The 21,652-nt window shown below is 33.9% G+C and overlaps 4 protein-coding genes across 4 annotated transcripts; 1 reads left to right on the forward strand and 3 right to left on the reverse strand.

The window, feature by feature from the left end:
* LOC18600371 (probable linoleate 9S-lipoxygenase 5) lies at positions 216-5,370 on the reverse strand. Its single transcript, XM_007030755.2, has 9 exons — positions 4,936-5,370; positions 3,421-3,710; positions 3,093-3,333; positions 2,665-3,006; positions 2,473-2,558; positions 2,215-2,322; positions 1,786-2,090; positions 1,416-1,679; positions 216-1,132 (listed from the first exon to the last, which is right to left on the reverse strand). The coding sequence occupies exons 1-9, from the start codon at positions 5,144-5,146 to the stop codon at positions 379-381; spliced, it is 2,601 nt and encodes an 866-aa protein (XP_007030817.2). The 5' UTR covers positions 5,147-5,370; the 3' UTR covers positions 216-378.
* LOC18600372 (vacuole membrane protein KMS1) lies at positions 12,618-16,377 on the forward strand. The gene is made up of 8 exons (XM_007030756.2): positions 12,618-12,886; positions 13,432-13,634; positions 13,933-14,008; positions 14,363-14,662; positions 14,773-14,930; positions 15,321-15,437; positions 15,669-15,848; positions 15,970-16,377. Exons 1-8 carry the CDS (start codon positions 12,850-12,852, stop codon positions 16,156-16,158), a joined length of 1,260 nt encoding a protein of 419 aa, XP_007030818.2. The 5' UTR covers positions 12,618-12,849; the 3' UTR covers positions 16,159-16,377.
* On the reverse strand, positions 16,712-18,472 carry LOC18600373 (F-box protein At1g55000). Its single transcript, XM_007030758.2, has 2 exons — positions 17,958-18,472; positions 16,712-17,393 (listed from the first exon to the last, which is right to left on the reverse strand). Exons 1-2 carry the CDS (start codon positions 18,357-18,359, stop codon positions 17,019-17,021), a joined length of 777 nt encoding a protein of 258 aa, XP_007030820.2. The 5' UTR covers positions 18,360-18,472; the 3' UTR covers positions 16,712-17,018.
* On the reverse strand, positions 19,005-21,615 carry LOC18600374 (protein AUXIN RESPONSE 4). The gene is made up of 2 exons (XM_007030760.2): positions 20,247-21,615; positions 19,005-19,502 (listed from the first exon to the last, which is right to left on the reverse strand). Exons 1-2 carry the CDS (start codon positions 21,456-21,458, stop codon positions 19,242-19,244), a joined length of 1,473 nt encoding a protein of 490 aa, XP_007030822.1. The 5' UTR covers positions 21,459-21,615; the 3' UTR covers positions 19,005-19,241.

A 21,652-nucleotide genomic window follows, 5' to 3' on the forward strand; every position in this document is an offset into this window, starting at 1 on the left:
TTTTTGTTTCCTATAGATCGCAGGCTTGCTCTATATGTAGCCATTGCAAATTTTAATTATAAATAAGGAATAATTCCCTTTGTTTGGTTTATAATATTGTTTGCTTGGAAACAAAACAAGCAAACAACAAGTTTTGGTTTTCGTCAAGATTAAAACTATAAAACATTTCCTCGGCTGCATATAAATAAGAATTTATTAAGACATGCAACATCAAATTTCCAAAAAGAGAATAAACAATGCCTTGGTTAATTTAATTTGAGTCTAAGTTTTATTTAACTAAGTAATAGCAGCATTTATTTGTATACAAATGGTATTCTTAAGTAAGAAATAAATAAAAAAACAACTATAGCCCCTAAATTATGAAGAATTGAAGAAGCATTAGATCGAGACACTGTTTGGAATTCCCTTGCCAGTGAGTCCACCTTCACTAGTAGGATAGAGCAAAGTGTAAGGCATATTGACTGGACCAACACGGTTCTTCAATTGCTCGTCCTTGTTCATCTCTACAATTCTTTCCTCAATTCCTGAAAGCCTCTTTCCGAATTCCTCAAAAGCTGCTAGTGGTGTTGCATCTGATGTCCATTCAGGAGTGTCTCTTTGCCCAAGATAAACCTCATCCGACGAGTGCCTTGACAGAATTTCTATCAAGGAAATTCCAAGGAGAGTCTGCAGCTGAGCAGTGATTGTTTTCAAGTAAGCCTTGTCAGGGTTCGACTCGAGCTCAGCATATTCAGGGGTGCCTTTCTCTGGCATGAACCTGCGGCTTATAGTTGGGCGGTTGGGGAGGTAGCCTGCATAAGGATATTGGCCAAAGTTAACCGCTGCATGGAGAGCAGAGGCGACCCATATGATGATGGTGCACGTATCTATCAACTCTTCACGGGTCTGCATTTTAGGCCACCATGGCTCATTTTTCTTGTTACCATGACCTTCCTCTCGGAGCTCCTTCCACCAGGCTTGAAGCTCAATGTCTTGTTGAACCATTTCATCCGTCTTGTAGTAGAAGGAGCAATAGTCTCTGACCCATTTTTCAATTGCAAACCAGATTTCCAATCCGTCAACAGCATATGGATAGTCTTTTATCAGTAGGCGAAGGCCATTTGGTGAGTTCTTATCATCAACTGCAACTCCTCTGAATAGAGAAGATGGAAGTTAAGTCACTTCCACAAAACAACAACTAAAAATGTACCCAAAAAATAATATAATTATAAAAGCTTTATATTTTAAGTTAGGACATAAGACCAATCTGAATCAATGTTCCATGGATCTCTTAATTAGAATAATTAACTGGTAAAATTTTGTAGTCCGGGCCAGCAATTACATACTCCCAATTAGTCCCTGATATTAGATTTGTTTTAAATCTAGAATCATTCTATAACCATGAATTTGTCAATACTACAGCTTCAGATATTTACCTTATCTTGAGATCTCTGGGAAGTGCCTGGTCAAGCAAATTCCAATTCTTATATATTACTGATGACATTTCCATGGCATATTTTCCAGGGAAAACTGTTAACTCTAAGATTCCACCTCCATTAATCAGGATCTGCCTGGCAAATGCGTTTATGTTCATTGTGTCACGGTAGTGAGGTTGGAGAAGCTTATAAATTGGATGAACCACACTTAGTTGCCTGTTTGTCGCAATCACAAATGGCTCAATCACCGCATGAGTATTCAACCTGTGACCAAATCAAAAACCACACATGAAAAAAATCCTTCTCAAATTGAAGCTAATCAATGATTAATTGCTATTTATAATTGAAGCCTTCTTCGGCAGATCCGTACCAATGGCTTATGAGCTGATGAACACCAGAGTCATTTACAGCCACATAAGCTTTAGCCAGCTGCCATATGGAACCTTCAACTCCATGTTCTGCTGGTGTGTAAACCTTGCTAACAGCACCAAGTGGATCCCCATTTGGATGCGGCAAGCTCAATTCAATCGCCAATGGTTTCAAAGTCCCGTCATTCCTCAAAAGCAAGACGGTCCTAGACGCGTAAGTCTTTGTTGTAGTAGAGTTTACCCTCCTCAGGTATGGCATAAGGGTGTCATGATGATCCAATATGAATAACCTGTTGGTCCTCAGTGCCTGTTCAACCAAATCCTTTCAAGTCAGAATAGTAATTTCAAAAGATAAGATGAATCAGATAACAATTCTGAAGCATTCAGATACTGTCCTTATGAATGAAATCAAGAAATGTACAAAACATTACCTCTTCTATGGTGAGCCCCTCTAGGTTATGCTCTATATGTTCCTTTGTTATAGCACTATTTTGATTACCATATACCTTAGGATCTAGCTTGCTTGTTGGAGGAAATTCCTGCAATTGACAAATAAAAATCAATAAATAAAAGGTAGAAGACATGTACCCGTTAACCATTGATATAAATTTCTATTTGTTTTCCTTCAATCTACTTTCCTTGACAAACAATAGGAAAAAAGGGAAAATAAAAGCTCATGATGGTCATACTTCAAGAAGACGAATAATAACAGGGTCTACTCCAGCAAGCATTTCTCTGGCGAATTCTTCATCAGTCCTCCATGCAGTCCTACTATCTGCTCCAATTCATTAAAAATATCAGAATAATTGATAACGCAGATTAGTATGTGAGAAGTCATGGATATTTTAACTCTCAAATTGGCAAAATCTTTTGATGCATACTTTGAATCACTTGAGGCACAGGGAATTTCAGTAGTTGTTCCCCATCAGTTCGGAAAATTTCTTTGAGCATCTCCAAGGGGATGTTCTTGATGATATTATCAAGCAAAGGGCCGGAAGGAAGCTTAACTCCTCCGTAGTAGAGATCATCTACATCCTTAAAGGAGTCGAATTCATTACGAGTACGGTCAGTTAGATCTTCTAGCTCAGGTACAATGAATTGAACAACAGATTTCAGTGCATAAGCAAGAAAATCCGACAACTTCAAGTGCCCAAATCGTTCATCTCTTGGAACATAAATGTTTAAGCTCATAAGAAGTGGTATCCTACTCTCGGTGTTAGGATCTGTTAATTCAATTAAGAACAGAAACCTTGTCAGACTCAAAAATAAATACACAGCAAACACATTTATTATTATGTAATTTCTTTACCTGTTTTCGCTGGTGGTCTGCCTGTTCTTCCTCTACGAGGATAAGGGTACTGTGCAGACCCTCCGAGAACCGGGCGGGCATATTCGGGACCCTTGTCCGGATTCCCCAGATCATTGTAGTAAGCATAGTCATAGACACGGTCCCATTCTTGGAGCTCTCCTTCTCCATTTCCTCTTAAGGCCCTGAGCTCTTCTTCTCTGTATTTACGCAGTGGCTCTGGCATCTCATGGGGAAGATATGTCTAGAAAAACATCAACCACTCGTTAGCAAAACACGACAGTAAACTGCTTAACTTGTCCTTGTGTGGTAAAAGAATTTAAGTTTTTACCTTGTTACTGAAGAAAATGCGATCTTTTTCGTACTTTTTGCCAGGATAAACCCAAGAGTTACAAACAAAGTGAACCGGACCATGACCCGGAACATGTTCAAGACTGACAGTCTTGAGGTAAAATTCACTATGATGATTGTTTTTAATCAGTAAACCTCCAGGTGTTCCAATTTCCACATCCCAATCAAAGTTAACGCTGAATTTAGATTCCCCTGCGACTGGGGAAGCATCTGTTAAAGTCCAGTTGTCCAAATATGCCGGTTTTCCAAGCTTTCCTTGCAACCCATTAGCTAGCAACCAAAATTAAGAAATAAATATTAGTAAATAAAAGAAAAAAGAGAGAGAGACCAATAGGAAGAATTCCCATTGGCTTGACTTAGTCCTTGTAGGGTTCTCCATTTTCCAAGTCTATGATTTTTCTGACGACCACAAAGTGCATGCGAGTCGTAACCACTTTATCACAACAAAAAGGAAAAGGACGTACAGACACGGTCTCCAAGACCAGAGCGAAACAATCATCACGGGGACACTGTTTACTTGAGTGAATCAAAGGGTAAGGCAGACACTGTGTCCTAGCCAGCTGGGTACATGACCAGGCTGTTTCTTTGGAAACAAACACTGAAGGACAAGACAAAAGATAGAGAAACGTGCCCAATAATCGGCTTTCCCTTGTATCAGTTCACTTTCCTGGTAGGTGGTATATTGTTTCAAAGTCCTGGTTTAACAGGGTTTTTGCATGTTTGATTCCATTAATATTAATTGATCATCACATGTTTACTATACCCTTTGAAATTAGATTTTGAATTCATCTTATTTCTATGTCTTTTGGAGATTGCTATGACTAAATTACCCTACGGGAACGGAGAAAGATACTATTACTATACATTACATTCTTAACATAAAAGGTATATACATATATATATATATATGCTCGTACATATATATATGCTCGTAAAATCAATAAAAGATATATGAAAATACAAAAGTCAGATGTGAATATTATTAAAAAGTTAATTTTAAAAAATATGTATTTTTTTATGTTTCAAAATTATAATTTAAAAAATATACTAATAACAAGTACCTACGTATACCGTATATGAGTATAATTTGGTTGGGGTTTCAATATATCTTTACTTTTTTCGAGTTCAAAATTCTCATTGGGTGAAGAAAGTGCAAGCCCTGTGGTGCTCGTGCTATGACTATTTGGTGCCAGTATGACGCAAACAAACAGATACCTTGCTGCCCAAGTCTGGGCAAATGGTCCGATGATGGAGCAATTTCCATCACTGAAATGACATATCCTTTTATTCTAAATAACTGTTTCTAAATTAAAAAAAAAAATCTAAGCATCGAAGATAGTTAGATTTTAATATACAATCCTAAGCATAGTTTCATCAAACGTTTAAGGATTTCTGCGGTTTCATTAATGGGGTAATCAAGCTTTGACCTTTTTTCTTTTTCAGCTTTCTGGGATGAAACAAAAGCAGGAGGAGGTTCAAGCAAGAAAAAACTCACCAGCGTCACTCTTTTCAGCACTGATAAGCTGCAAGGAGACTCGTTTGCCTAACAACTCATGAACCCCATCAAGGACAGATGCTTGGAAATCATTGAAGTCCAAAACGTTCTTTTTCATCAAAACAACAGTGCCCTTGATCTTCCCTGATGATGATTCCATCTCCTTGCTCCCATCGTCGCCGGTGACAGCGTTGAGTAGATGACTGAGCATCTTAACTAAATTTGCTTCTCTATAGGAAGAAGAAAGAATACAAGATATTGGTGGTGAAAGAATATATTCCGTGCGTCGGATTTATTTGGTTGAGTTTCGAGAATTGAGATGAAGGGTTTGAAGCGTTGGGGGGCAAGTATTTATAGAAGAAAAGATTGGCCAGGCCAGGCCAATGTGGTAAGGACAAGGAAGCTAGCTTCACTTTTGTGTTCATATGGGGGGAGTTTCCCGTCGATTTCCCTTTAATTAAAGACTTGGTTGAATGTATAACTCACTTTGGGCTTTTGTAAGTTTATCTTATTGGATAAGTTGTCCTTTTGAGATTGACCAAAAGAATCAACTTCCCTCTTTAAAGAGCCTGTGCTTAAGCCAAGCCTTCCCTCACTTGGAAAGCAAAGAATTACTATAATTTTGATGATGGGTCATGCAAGAATTATTCATTTTACATTATCAATAAACCAAAACTTAATCATTTCGTATTTGTGTACTTGTTTAAAAAATGTATTCGAATTTCAATTTTTTCATCCGCAAAAAAAAAAATAAACTTAAACGTGCCAATGATCTATTATTCTTTTCTTTTTTAAAAGGTAATGATCTATTATTCATTGACATAGTCGTCTTATGATCTAGGTTGGTTTAGGTTATCAGATCTTTTATTCATAGTTGGTGTGCCTAGGGTGGACTGATATATGAGAAAGTCTTTTGTTCTATTCATTTTCTTTCTTTTTGTACGAAAGCCAAAGACGACTATGTCACACACTAGAACCAATTATAGTTACTTTCTTGTGAAAATACAAGGGGAAAAAAATAGAAACAAGGGGAAATATTGGAAATCTAATAGCTATTTAAGAAGCCAAGTTGTCATTTACGTTTTGTTAAAATTAAAAACCGAAAAACTATATCCACGCTAAGTACTGTAATTGGTAAATACACCAGATCGATGTGAGAAAGTGTATCTTTAAACTCGTTTGGAAAAAAAAATTAAAGCTAAACAAAATCTTATAACATGAATTATTTCTTTTAAGGTCTACATCGTAAGACAATGTCAATATTATGAAATACACATGCACTATGAATAGAGAAAATTATAAGAAATAACTTTTTTTTATAAGGGCATTTCAAAAATAGTCATCAAAATAAATTTAACAGTTTTTAGTCATATTTAATCATAACTTGACAAAAATACTTTTGAAACTATTTTAAATAAATTAAACCATTCATCATAATTTTTTTTTCATTTGTGATTCCAATTTCTCTCTCTCATCATCTCACTCTCTCTAATTTTATCAATTTCTCTCTTCAGCATTCGTCTACTATACTCTCGATTTCTCTCTTTCTCATTTTCAGATTTCTCTTTCCTGTGCTTTCAATACATCAAGCAATGGTTTTTGACGTGCATATATGTAATTTTGTCCAACTTGATTAAAAATTATTAAAATTATATAAAAGTCTATTTTTTGAAACATTTTATCTATAAGGGTTATTTTTAAAAATGTCCCATATAATTACATACTTGGTAAAAATATGTATACCGTTTTGTCTATTAGTCTAAGGCAGACATTTTTTGAAAATGCATATGCATGTTGTTATAAATTAAAAAAAAACAAATATCATATGAATTATTCGTGTGTATATATATTTATACATATATATTCTCAAATTATCAAAAAATTTTATTTTTAACAAAGAATAATGCATACCCAAATATATATATATATACAAGTGTGTGTGTAAAATTGTTTCTGAAGTTGAAGACATTAAAGAAATATAAACTTAAATTGTGGAAAGAAAGGGGAAAGAAAATAAAACATGTGTCATGACTTTCCCAGCACCATGAATTCTTAATTATTGTTAGAATGCAAGCAAAGAGATGATGGAAATTAAAAAATTAATTAATTTTGCTACTCAAGTATATATATATATAGAAAAAGAAATTGTTTTCTAAGCAAAGATATGCCAAAATGCTTTTTATCAAAAGTGATTGGTTCTCAATCCGACAGGGCATCTTTGGCCTTTAACTCGAGAGGGAAAAACAAAAAAGAATTCAAAAGAATGGAATATAGTTGATATTTTTTATACTTAAAGGAGCCTGCTGGCAGAGATTGCATCCTTTTTCCTTTAGCTTTCCACCTACATTCTGGGTGCTTTTCTTTTTCTTTTTCTTCTTTTTTTTTCCTTTTTGAATATGTGATATTTGTTTCCTTCTTGGTTAGCAGCCTTTTGAATTTTCAGAATATTAACATATAAAAAAAATTATTCTCTTTCCAATCACGTGCGCCAGTGTGATTAAGGCAAATAGAGAACACATATGTTCTCTTCGTTTTTTTTTATTTATCTTAATTTTCGTAAAAGTCAAAGAGAAATAAGAAAAAGAGACGAAGGAAGCAGGTTTTGTTTTTTTATATTGAAGTGACCCGTTTCGTGTTTCTTTTTTTTTTGGAGAAGTTCGATATATATCCAAATAATATAACTTAACTTGAAAGTAACCCAGAGATGTAAATTTCAACATAAAACTAATTTTGTCTATTAAAGTTGAGACTCTAATTTAGATGTTTTGAATTTGAATTTTAAAATTAGATTGTAAGATTTATACGATAAGTAAAAACTTATCTCTTATTAAGTAAATCAAATCCGTATGCTTATGTATGAAATTAATAATTAATGTTAGTATTACACAATGGCACTAGTCATTTTTGACTGGTTGTTTTGAAGGGGTCTATTTTTGCCTTTTTCTTTAACAAAACTAATCTCACTCTAAGTAGTAATTTGACTTATAGTTAGCCATCAATTGAGTTTGGCAGGGGCCTACTACTTTTTGATTACCTTTTTATTTAACCATTGTAAATTTAATTAATTAATTTTTAAATTAACAATAATGCCCAAAAGTAGAAAATCTATACCAACCATTTTCTCAATTAAATGATACTAAATATAACATTTATGTAACAGTCAACAATAAGTCATTTAGGTGGAATTTGTTAATGGGTGCTATAAATCATGAAGAAACCAAATTTTAATGCATTGTTATAGAGGAAACCTAGATGAATTATGATGAAATATTTTTTTTTACAGGACGGTCTAAATAATAGTAAATATCTTCGACAATTTATCTAAACAACAAATTTATTAGATTTTTCATTAAAATATTTTACATAGAAAAGATTTTTTTTCAACAAATTATTTTTTGATTATCAAATTAAGCCTATAAAAGTTTTGTTATATTTTCTTATAAACTAAGAAACTTTTTTTTTTTTAATTGAAGGAAGGGAAGTTTGAAGTTTACTCTTTAGACAGTAAATTATACACCAACCAATAAACCAAATACTTGAATGCTTATAAACTATAAAACTTGAGTTTTTCTAAAAACTAATTTTCAACATAACTTCTTATAAGATATATAATTAAATATTTTGATTTTTTTTTCTCTTTTAGATACTTCACACGTAAGTAGAGTGTTTGACTCAATTATAAATGCATGTTTCCCCTCTTACGTCTTCCCAAAAGATATATTTTAAAAGTTCGGTTCAAGTATTTTCTGCACTTGTCATAATTTAGATAGGTAGTTAGGTACGCTTCCTTTAAAGGAAACATGCATTAGTTACAAAATTACTTTTAGAAATTATTCACTATTTTTTTGTGAAGAATTAGTAGTGACAACTTTTTCTATTAATGGTTTCGTTAATTTGATTGTTGAAGCAAAGGTGGTTGTTCCAATTAGGCTATGGTCATAAATGAGAGAGAATATACATAAATATATATATATATATATATATATACACGTGGCTAATAGCAATGGATAAACTCTGCCGGAAAATCTTCCATGGTGAGTCACGAAAGTTGCATGACTTTCAACAAAAGTTTAGTAAAAAGAAATATTAAATATTTCTAGAACTCGGCATTGTGCATGGACATTAATTCAAAGGATAAGAATCGAGCTACTTTCGTCTAGATTTGGTAATTTTAAACATAACATATTAACATGATATGAAAAGATATAAAATTAAATAAATTTGAGTTTAGCTTTAACATGTTTCGTGTCAAACACGAATAACATATTTAAAGTATTTTTAAACACATCCAATTAATTATGTTAATTGTGTTATCATGTTTAATTGTGTTATCGTATTTAAATATGTATATATGATACGCTTATCAACTTGTTAAAAATTAATAGTCAAAGACTGTTGTAGCCTTACTTAAATAATTTTAAACAATTATTTCAATAAAATTTTTAAATTTTATAAAAATAATAATGTAATTATATCATGTCCAAATCCTAGTATTAAATTTTGTTTTGTTATATTTGATGTTCTTGTTATTTTGTTTTGTTATAATTATTTTTATAATTATTGATTTTAAATTTAAATAATAAAATTATATTTATTTGTAAATATTTTTATTTAATCATATTAAATGTGTTAATCGTGTTATTAGTCGGATCATGTCATATATTGACACGTTTAACAAACGTGTCTAAACATGTCATGTCGTGTTACACGGTTATTAAATGTATACGTGTACGTACTTCGAATTTTAAATTCGAATAGTATTCGTGTCGTACTTATATTTAACTTTAACGTATTTCGTGTCTAATCGTATCTGACACGTTTAAGACACGAAAACACGAATTGTCATATCAACTTCTGTCTTAGTATTCGATTTAATAAATGATTTATGTATATCTAATCTCTATTTTTTATATAAAAAACTCAAATTGCGTTTACAAAGTGAAAAACCGTCAAATTCAAATTAATATTATAATAATTTAATAAAGTTTGGATATATCAAGAATCAACTATAGATATATATGAACAATAAAAAAATTCAAATCGTAATGAAATAAACTCTAAAATAATCAAGCAAGTTTCTAAAATTCTCATCTATTCGAAGAATTTGAACTGTTAACGATTATTTTTAAGCAGAACCAAATTGTTTCACGTGCATTAAATATTTTTACTAATAGCAAGTTGCAATTTCAATGGCTGCTGCCAAGAATGGTACATTGAGTACTCACGTGAGTTTCACCTAAAATTGACTTCGATCACAAAAATCACAAGAATGGGTTGCCGTTGGCCTAACATTTGGTCAAGTACGCAGGCTTTGAATGAAAAAAAAAAAAAAAAGAAAGAAATTTAAGTTATCCAAATAATTTAAAAATATTTAAAAAATCATGATTTTTCGATTAAAAAAGAAGTTTATTTTGTTCATTTGAATAAGAAATATTGTCACCTTTTTTGCTATCTCCCAATACTCTGTGTGTTCCTCCCTGTATGTGCAGTTGAACAATCCATCTTGGATACCATCATGCTCTTGAAGAAAGGAGTTACAAAATAAAAACCCTCAGTCAAACTCAATTCAACACGTAAAATATGCAATTTGTATATAAATTATTGGGTTTTTTATGCACAAATGTTTTATCAAAATCCAATTTTTTTAAATAAAAAAAATACATGCATCTAAATCAGATATTCGATTTTTTTAAACCCATTACTAATTTAGGTACAAATTTTATGTCCGATAATTTTTTTGCCTTTTTTATGACGTTAATCACTTGTTTATACGCGATCAAACCTAATCCATTTAAATCAACTACTTCATTAATAATAATATGTTTTAGATATATCTAATAAATTAAAAAAATACCTTATGCATATAATGAATTTGCTACCCTATATTCTCAACTTAAAAAGTTGAGTTTGACATCATTTTTTTATTTAAAATTTTGTGTGATCGTGTATGCCTAATTAATTAACCTAATAAGTATAATATTTACATACACATTACTTGGTTTATTGCTTTCATATCTACATTTTTGCTTATTCAATGAGGTAGGTGAAGATCAAATACCATTAATTATCGAATCATATAGTTATACTTTTGGGTCATTTTCAAACGAAAAAAAAAAATTATACTTTTGGGTAACGCTTAACACTCAAAGACCATTGTATTGTAAAGTCTAAGTAGAATGGTAGACATTGACCTGACCAATGAGCTAGTTAAATTATTGCTAAAGAAGAAAATAGTGTCAATTTCTTCATTGAGTCTTCATCATAAAATAAAGATAAGACGTGGTCATCAAGAATGATCAACAAATAGATGAAGCATAGAAAGAAATAGACTTGATGCCTTGAACCATGCATCACTCTATAAAAAGTTCCAATAGAAATATAGGTTTGATTATGACAACATTAATGTCAAAGGCAAATCTTGAATTGAAAGGGGATGAGGCTAACGAATTGGAAAAAGTTGCTGCTTCTATTCTATGTGTTGTCTTAGACTTAATAACTAAATTTTGCATAATTTCAAGTCTAGGTCTTTAATTAAAAAATTTAAAATTTAAATTATTTGATTAGTCGATGAAATTGGGATTTTTATCGATGAAAAATCCATCGAAAAAACCTTTTTTTAAAAAAATGAGGCAAAGAATGAAAAGGTTTGATGGATGTAAATATGAGGTCAAATTTTATGTAGTTTTCAGCTAACCTACTTAGATGAGGCAGCAAATATTAAATGATAGATAAGTATTTTTTTTTTCACAAATTTCATTTATTGAAACCAATAATGTAGGGTACCTAGCTTTCTTCTATCTTCCCCTTTCTTGCTTTTGGTTCCCTTCCTTTTCAACTCTAACTAATTTGAGCTTCTCCTTAATTTTCTACTCCCCTACTTTCCAATTATTTCCCATTTTGAGAAATCAAATTCTTTTCTTTCTTCCAATGGAAATTAGCTTACTACTCCTTATCATTATTATAATTATTTTAATATAAGATGAGTTGAATGAAATTTCGTAATCACAATTGCTAACCCTAATTAGGGGTGAACATTAATCGGTAAAAATCAAAATATTCGATCGAAATTTATTGAATTCGATTAATTTAATTTAGTTTTTTTCTAATTTTAGTATTGATCGATTAGAAAGGATGGTTTATTCGATTATTTTGATTATTTTGATCGATTTTCAGTATTCAAAATTTACAACAAGCTGACTTAAAACTAAAATTGAGATAAATCAATTTCGATTATTTTTCATTTTTGAGGTATAATTTGGTTGATTTTAGTTTTTTTTATTCAAAATTCAGTCAACTCATTTTTTGAAATTTTAAAACCGAACAGATTGATGCTCACTCTTCAACCAGACCACGGGCTATTATTAGTTTTTTGGGGGCTTGATTGGGCTAAACCAAAGCCTAGATTAGTAGATGATCATTTTGGCCCTAACATTGGTCTTTAAAAGTTCAAAACATAGAGTGGGTCATAACCCACTAACACAACTATTCAAGACTACGGCCCATTGTTAATAGCCAACTGGACATAGTTGGGCTAGTTCAAACCCATTACAAGGTAAGTAGATGACTAGATGACCAGATCTACTTTTCTGCTGATCTGGCAAACATGCTGACATGGCGGCCTACAAGGAAAAAAAAAAAACAGTTCCAATGATCTCGCTCCAGTTTAGAAGCAGAGGATTAGTGTTTCTCCGCGTTTTTTCCTGCCTCTGTGCCCTCTGTTTCACGCCAATGGTGCTCTCCCTGTGTCACATCCACTCCCACTTTTCTCTTTCAGACACCAAATATTCCCGGAGAATAATTTAATATTTTTAAATTCCCAAGCATCAAACTTTTTTTTTTTGAATTATATAAGTACTGTATAATCCAACTAGAGGCTGGAATTTCGAATGTGATCTCTGTTGTTTTTCCTTTTAGATGCCGACCACCCAAGAACAGAATCTCTTTCTTTCTGGTGAGTCACTGGCTCTGTTTCATTCCGATTCAAAAAACATTGGGTTTGTCTACTTTCTGTTTGATTCTCGGGAAAATAATTTTTTTCTGAATTATTCTCTTGGAGTTTCCTCTGCCAAGTTCTGTATGTCCTTTTGTTTTCACCTTCTTAGTTTAATTTATTTGTTCGCTAGAGGTACAGAATGAGCTGAATTATTGTATATTTGTATTGGGTTTAATTGAGTTTTGGTTTAAGAGTAGTGAGACAGCTTGATAGTTCTCATAAGCCCAAATTTTTGGAGTTTATCCATTTTTACTGGTTAAAGTAATTAACTTTAAGGACTTCACAAAGATCCCGCTTTTTGTTTTTGGTTATTTATAATTATAGGATCAAGAAGCTGCAAAACCAACATGTGTATCTATTTTTTTATTACTGTATATCTATTTTTTATTTCTCATTTACTTGTTTATTTGTGGATTTTCTATTGATTTCGGAGAATTAGCTTGGATGGCAGTAGTCGTGTGTTTGTTTTGGTAGGAGTAATCATCTGGTTTTTTATCTTATAGGACTTCGTGAGAAGCACAGAGAAGAATTGGAAAATCTTACATTAACAACTCAGCCCTTAAGAACTCTAAAGCTTTTTGTCTTTGCTGTTATCCAATGGATTCATCAAACAATTCGACATCGTGCTGGTTGGTTCATATTTTCAAGCACTTTGGCTGGAAGTATCGGAATTCTAGTCATGACCATTGGAAGGCATCATGAAATGGTATGATATTTTGCTGATATTGATTGTAGTGAATACTTCAAATTTAAACTTTAGAAGATTGTTGGATGCTAGTGTTTTTCAAAGAATTAATAGTTGAGACGTTGAGTATTAAGCTTTTCTCATTTAAGTTGGAAGTGCAAAGCAATGTAATTGATCATAGTTTTTGGCTAGTCTGTTGGTTTGATAAGGATTTGCAGTTATCAGTGCGTTTTCTTAATAATATTTCAATTCATCCTTAAAATCTTTAATTATGTTTTGATTTATTTCTATATTCTGATGAATAATGATACTTTGGCAGATTCAAGAGCTTATTCATTATGTTGTATTTGGAGCCTGGTGGTTGGCCCTTGGGGTAGCATCATCAATTGGTCTTGGTAAAGGCAGTTCTTCTTTGTCACTATCAGATTTTTGCGGCTACTTTTATGATATTCTAGGCGCTTGTACCATTTGCTTATGAAGGATTCCATGCAAATTTTCCTCTCTTGCAATTATTGTCATGTTCTCTACCAATTGCTCATTGGCTTTTGAATTGTTTGAATGAGAAACTGTTGTGTATTCCCATAATTCAGGGATCGTCACTTCACTAAATGAACTGCTATATTCCTTTGGTACTTGATGTTGTTTTTCTATCTTTTTGCTTTAAATAAGTTGCTGCTTATTCTTAATAAAATCATTTATACACCTGGACTTTTTTCAATGGGACTCTGAATTTATTGTGTTTCTCACAGGATCTGGTTTGCACACATTTGTGCTGTATTTGGGTCCTCACATTGCCTTTTTTACGATAAAAGCTGTGCAGTGTGGCCGTGTTGATCTAAAAAGTGCTTTGTATGATACGATTCAACTGAACAGTGGTCCTTCATGGCTGAATAAAAATTGCTCTGAATATGGGCCTCCACTGTTCCCATTAGAACATGGTTTAAGAGTTCCACTCGGTAGCATATTACCTCAGGTTCAACTAGAGGCCATCTTATGGGGTATTGGAACTGCACTTGGAGAGCTCCCTCCATACTTCATATCTAAAGCAGGTAGTAAGGGCACAACTAATATAATTTTGTGTTTGCATATATATACTCTTTTTATTTCCATATGGATTATGGTTTATAATCTTGATTTTCCTAATTAAATGCTCTGGCAGCCTGCATATCAGGTAGCAATTTGGATATTATGAATGATTTCGATTCTTCTTCAATGGAAAATGGTGGTAACACAGCCAATCATCTGAAACAGATAGAATATTGGCTCCTTTCACACTCACAATACTTGAACTTCTTCACAATTTTGGTTCTTGCTTCGGTAATCTGGGATTCTTTTCTTCACAATTCTAGTGCTACTTTTGATTTTTGATTGTAACTTTGACCAATGGTATGAAGATTAGTTATTGTAGTAGCTAAGGCTAATTTTTCCAGATTAGCTGGAGTGAAAAAATCTGCTTCATGAATGAATGATGCTATCCCAAAAAATACTTCTCATTCAGGTAAATGATTAGAAGGTGATCTTAGCCTGATGAAATGCATTACATATCACCATGGTTATTTTTGTGGCTAATCATAGTAATGTACTACTGATAGGTGGTAATAAGCTTTGTGCTATACTGAATCAGAGGGTAGTCTTTCTGGTTTCTTAATAGTTTCCATCGTAACCTATTTGAATTTGTAATTTGATGATTAGAGTGGATATTTTCAGGTTCCAAATCCTCTATTTGACCTTGCTGGTATTATGAGTGGGCAATTTGGTATTCCATTTTGGAAATTCTTTCTAGCAACATTACTTGGAAAGGCGATCATCAAAACTCACATTCAGGTTTAAGCAGTCTCAAATTTCATATTAGGAGCTGTTTGGGCTACTTTATTGCTTTAAAGTTGTTGTTAATGTCTACAAAAAATGTTAAAGTAGAAAGAAAAAAAGAACATCAAAGGGTGACAGTAAGCTTAAGCAGGATCGTAAATCCTGCAGCTAAGTGATGTGAACATTTATGCTGGTCCTGATTTTCTTTTCTGACATATGGTAGTTGTATCCTGTTTGTAATTGCAGACAGTTTTTATCATCTCAGTTTGCAACTATCAACTTCTTGACTTCATTGAAAACGAGTTGATTAGAGTGCTCAGCTTTATCCCAGGGCTGGCCACCATCCTGCCAAACCTTATCATGAAGCTACAGACTATTAGAGACAAATATTTGTCACCCTCTCCTCCTGTCTCCTCAAATATTAAGGTAATATATACACAGATGAATGTGATAATTATTCCTATGCAGGATGTCTTGGGTCTCTCTGGCAGTATTGCTCGCTCTTTTTTGCCAGAAGCAAATTTACCTTTTTGTGCTTTCTCTACAGGTGAAGAGGTGGGATTTATCACTTGCTTCAATGTGGAACACGGTTGTATGGCTCATGCTTCTAAACTTCTTCATTAAGATAGTAACAGCGACTGCTCGGAACTTTCTCAAGGAACAACAGGAAAAGGAGCTGATAACATTGTCAAACCACTATCCTGAATTGAATCCTTCAGCTTCTAAATCCATTTAGGCATGCTATAGTGTTAAAGACAGTTTTCCACATCATACTTTTTTGTGTTTAATTTGTACACAAAGCTTGAGGGAACAGAAGGGAAAAGGCAAGTAATTCCCAACTTCCATTCTTATTATTTGGATTTTGGACTTTGTCAGATCAACTTTATTGTCAAACCTCAGGAAATATAAATTAAGATTTAGCTTTATCTTCTATGTGAAGCTGGTTTTTTGTGAACGATCTCATTGATGCATTGTAGCATGAGGTAGAGCATTGCATAATTTCTATCGTTCACTTTTATGGTTGCCAGAGGTCAAGCTGTTCCTCATCTACTCATCAAGAAATCAATTTCTTGCTTTTTTAGTAAATTGATAGTGAACCTATTTAGAATCACCTAAGCCTCTTCAATAACAAATTTCGAGCTTCAAAGTAGGAGGAAAAGGAAATTGGAATTCCTTTGGAAGAGTATGCATTTACCCATTCCTGCCTTGGTCACTCTTCTTAAACCTTAGCAATTAAGGTGCTTTTAGAGTTGAAAACTCTGTGATCTCAATGCTGCAATTTGGATACATGAATTCGAATTATGTAAGTAGACATACGTCACTTTGAATTATGTAAGTATACATTCACTTGAATACATTTAGTATCAAATGAATTACAACAGCCAAGAACATTCCTTATCAAACACACACTCCCTTAGAACATAGTTCCCAACACAATTGAAGACTGAGAAGTTGGATGATATTAACACTTGACATTATGCTTCATTGTAACAACTTTACATGGAAAAACCGTGAACAGAACAACATATGCTATATAAAAGGAATTTGGTGGATTCTTGATGCCTTACCATCCATCAATTTGAAATACATTTCCAACTAGGCCAAGCCTATCTGCCTCTCCCAACTGAGGTCTGAAGAGAATTGAGAGAGTGCAGCTCGGGGATCACCATTTGAAATAGACAGATAGTATTGAGCAGTTCCATCATCAACTTGCATGCTTCTCTTTAAGGAGTCAATTACCCTTCTCTTGCCCCGATCAGAGGTCACCCTATTCAACAATGTTCCAGGCTTTCTGTCAGGCTTGCCATCGAGATACAGCACTGCCACTTCTCTCTTTGCGTAGGTATCCAACTCTATGTAGCAAGTCCCATTTATAAGAAGGTCGGGATTGCTTATAGGGATCAATAACCTCTCTCGTGAGTAAATACCATGGTCACTCATCATGTTATTCAGGCGCTTTATGTCCATAACCTGCAAATACAAGGAAGGTATATTTAAAACACTAATTCACTTAACAGATAGTTAAGCACAAAGTTAACGTTGGAAGCACTAAGAGTAAAGGTTTCAGAGAAAATTGAATTGATAAATCTTCTCAAACATTAGCTAATCCTTTCAGGCACAGATTGTTTGTCGCACTTCTCATTTCACCAGATTGTAGTCTCATCTATAAACTCCAAATGCCAATCCATGATCAAGTTAAGCTTACCATAGTAACCAAAACCAGAAACTCTCAACCAGCCTGACACAAATCAAACCCAGCCTATTCCTACTGCTCTTGCCTGAAGGCTTAAGCCTCCCCATTCTCCACCCAAATCTTAATTCACCCACTATCACAGTCAAGTAACCGCATTATTGTATGCTCTTCAGACCAGTAAAGGTGATTCAAGTTGTACCCTTTAATCTCAATTTAAAGGAAGACAATTTTATCATTGAAAAAAGTAAATAATTCACCCAAAAAATTCAGAAATTTTACAGTTTTCCAAATTAATTCCTTCACTGTCTCATCGAACCAAAAACACCCTTTCTTGTTTTTACCTGAACAGAGTACTTAACAGCAAGGCTGGCAACACTCTCCCCTCTCAAAATCCGGTGCCAGATAGCGAACTTCCCAATCCCATTATCCCTCCAGAAACTTCCAGAACTCGGCTTCCCCACCACTTCCAGAAGCTTCCAAGGAGCCTTGAATGCCTCCACGACCATCTCGTCATCGGAAGCGACGGCATTCCAGGCCTTGCAAACGCAGCTGGCACGTGCCAAATCGGTGAGCGAGAGCTTCTCGAAGATGAGTCGGAGAGTGTCGCGGCACGTCAGGGCTGAGAAATGGGAGTTCATAGGGGAGATGGTGGCGGTCGAATCGGTAACGGTGGGGCTCGAGGAGGAAGAGAGAGGGGTCGTGAGGGCTGACTCGTCGTCGTTTTGATCGCAGCAGCAGCTCATTTTTGCATACAAAAAGAGATGGAAATCTCTTTGGTCTTTTCTCAACCCATCTAACGGTGAGGTTGATGAAGGATTTTGAACGGTGGTTGTAGCCTTGTGGGAAGAATATATTCCAAAATGAACACAAAAACCAAAGCTTTTTCTATTTTAGCTAAATTCCTTTTACATTGTAGTATTTAATTAATTTTTTGTGAATAAATTTTATTTTAAACAATTAAATAGTTTTTCTTAATTAAAATATTAAAATATTTTTAAATGTGAATAAATTAATTAATTTTTAAATTATTTTAATAATTTCTAAAGATAAAATTAACGGTATAATATCTCGTGAAAACAGAAATTATTTACAAAATTAATTATAAAATATAAAAAATTATGTGACAAAATAAAACTATAGTTGAAGTTTATTTTATACTTTTTTTTTCTTACTTTTGAACAAATTATTAATTTCATTTGTACATTCAAAAAAATAAAAGAAATTTATTGTTGGAAAGAAAAGAAAAAAAAGCCCAATACTTGTTGTCTTGACAGCCCATTGGACTTGGTTGGGCTAATAAGGAGCCCAACTCAGTAGAAGACACTTTTGGGCCTAACTGAGTAGGCTTAGATACTTGAAATTTTGCATTGAGAAGCTGGTCCTTGATATTCTTATAACAACACTTATCCTTGCTTTGGAAATTGCTTTGCTTTGTGTCACATAAAAATATGTAAGTCTAACAAGCTTTCAGAAAACAATGCTTATAGGATTACAATTTAATGGAGGAACCTTGAACAACAATAAGTAACTTAAAAACAGCATAAAATTACCACATGTGGCTAATAGGCACACCTAAATCTAAACCTTCAACTTAAACCCAGTCCAGTAAAATAGGAAGAAACAGGTCAAGTGCCCCATGTGTGACCAAGCCCGTATGCATCCATAAAACCAGCTGCATGAGCATGATCATGACCATGGGCAGAATGGCCATGGCCATGACCTTGACCGTGATGATGATGATGATGATGATGGTCAGTGTCTTTTGCTTCATCAAACATCTTCTGGATATGCTCAGGGATGGGCTCTTCCTCAACCTGTCTAACTGTTTTTGGTAATGAAGATACAAATTGAGCTACATTCTCAGCTAGTTCACCAGCAGCATCTCCCTGAGATCACAAAGACATAGCGTGCATGCATTCAAAATGCAACAAATGCATGTAATATTGACAACATTTAATGAAGGGTGCATCCATAAAACTAATCTATGATGCTTTTGATTTAAATTCCACAGGGTGCATCCATGGTCCTATAAATTTAGAAGACTGCAGTTGGCAAGAGACATGCAATATAGGGGATTATTTCATCAATTTGAACTGAGAGAACATGATTCAAAAAGTATGTAAAAAACCAAGAACAAAATGCATGCAAATATAAATAATTCTCAAAGCAGAGGAAGTGGTTTCAATATACAAGGTTATTTTTTCAATCTAGCCAATCAAAACCTTATTAATTTGGGAAGACGGGATTAGCAACAGAATTCCCAATAATTTATTTAAATAATTCATTCACCATATTCCAGGGCCTAGCCTGGTGTTGGTTGCACTCTCCAAGACCCCAACCAAACAATCTAATAAAGACATACAATCAATCATGCATGGATTAACCAACAATAGAACATGACTGCATATATATGGTTTCATATGAAAGCTAAAATCATAGGTCAAAAACGAGACATAAAATCTGCCCTTTCCTTATTCATACAAACAAGTCAGAATCAATCACAAACTCATTGAAAAGCATGCCTATAAACATCCAAAAGCAGCTAAATTTTGATAATTCTACTATGACATGTAATGATATAAAACAAGAACAACAGAAAGAATATGTTGAAAGAGTAAAAAAATCCTTACCTGAGGCCATCGCCCTCCAGAATGTGCAACAAATTTTGCCTTAGGAAGTGCCTCTGCGATCCGTCGACCCTCTTTCCTCCATTCGTCTGACCAACCACTAGACCAAAGGACCTGCATTGGCATACCTTTTATACCATCCAAACCACCCCATTCTTCTACATCAAAACTATAATTCAACTTCTTCCCTATCCCCACAACTGCTCTTCTTGCATCCCATCCCTTCAAAAGCACTCTATGTGCCTCCAACTCAGACCAACCAATCCCCTTTGAGCAACACAAGTTTATCAACCTTGCAAACACAAATGAAAACCTCAACACAACTTCACCAACCACAGGTATGTTCAAACCCCACAAAGGTAAAGCTGGTTTTAGTCCCGTATCAATAAGAGTTACACTTCTGATAAACCTTGGATTCTCAGAAATCCAATTTGCAGCCATGACAAAAGCAGAATCATGTAAAACTAAGTGCACAGGAGCTACTCCCATTGTTTCTATAACCTGCCCCAAAACCCTTCCCATCTCTTCACTTCCCAACGCAATAACCTTGACACTCTTTTTAACCAAAACTCTAGACTTTATCTCTTCATAAGGGAGTTCACCAGTTTCAACCATTTGATCAAAAGCCCAAAATATACCCTTTTCTTGAATCAAACTATAAACTTCCTTAAACCTCCCTAAAACCCCATTTGTTCCTTCTTCAATCTCTACTCTTGATTTATCTGAAAACCCATTTCCAGGCAAATCAAGGGCTATAACATGAACCCCTTTTGAGCCTAAAAGTCTTATGATTTCACTATAAGAAAAAGAACTCAACCCCAAGCCATGAACAACCACAACATTCTCAGATGAAGAAAACTGACCATTTTCAGTAACAAAAACTTCAATTGGTGATTGGTTTGGGTTCGTTTGGACCTTAATGATTCTACCATTTGAGTAGTGTTGGCGCAGGGAACTAGGCAAAGAAAGGAACCAGGATTTGGGGTCTGGTGGGGACAAAGAGGAAAAAGAGACGAAAAGGAAAGTGATGAGAGAAATAGTGAGAGTGAAGTAGAACCAGAAGGCAAAAGGGCTTTGAGTTTGGGAGTTTGGGTTAGGATTTGAAGCTGGTTTTGAAGGTTTTGAGTTTGGATTTGAAGTTGGTTTCTTCGGTGGTTTCTTGTTTTCTCTGGTTTTGGGTGATTCTGGCTCTTGCTCTTCTGTTATGATCGCCATTTGATAAGCATCAACTGTAAACTTCAAGATCTAATCTTTGAAACACAACACAAAGAAGAAAGTTTAAGAGCTTAGTTTGAAATGTATACACTTTCAACCAGTAAGAAAGAAGACTAGACTTTGAGATTTGAGATCAAGCTGGAGAATATCCAATGTCCACTTTAAAAAGCAGGCCTTTTTTAGTTGCTCTCTTC

Source organism: Theobroma cacao, chromosome 5 (genome assembly GCF_000208745.1).
Source record: "Theobroma cacao cultivar B97-61/B2 chromosome 5, Criollo_cocoa_genome_V2, whole genome shotgun sequence".
NCBI lineage: Eukaryota > Viridiplantae > Streptophyta > Magnoliopsida > Malvales > Malvaceae > Theobroma > Theobroma cacao.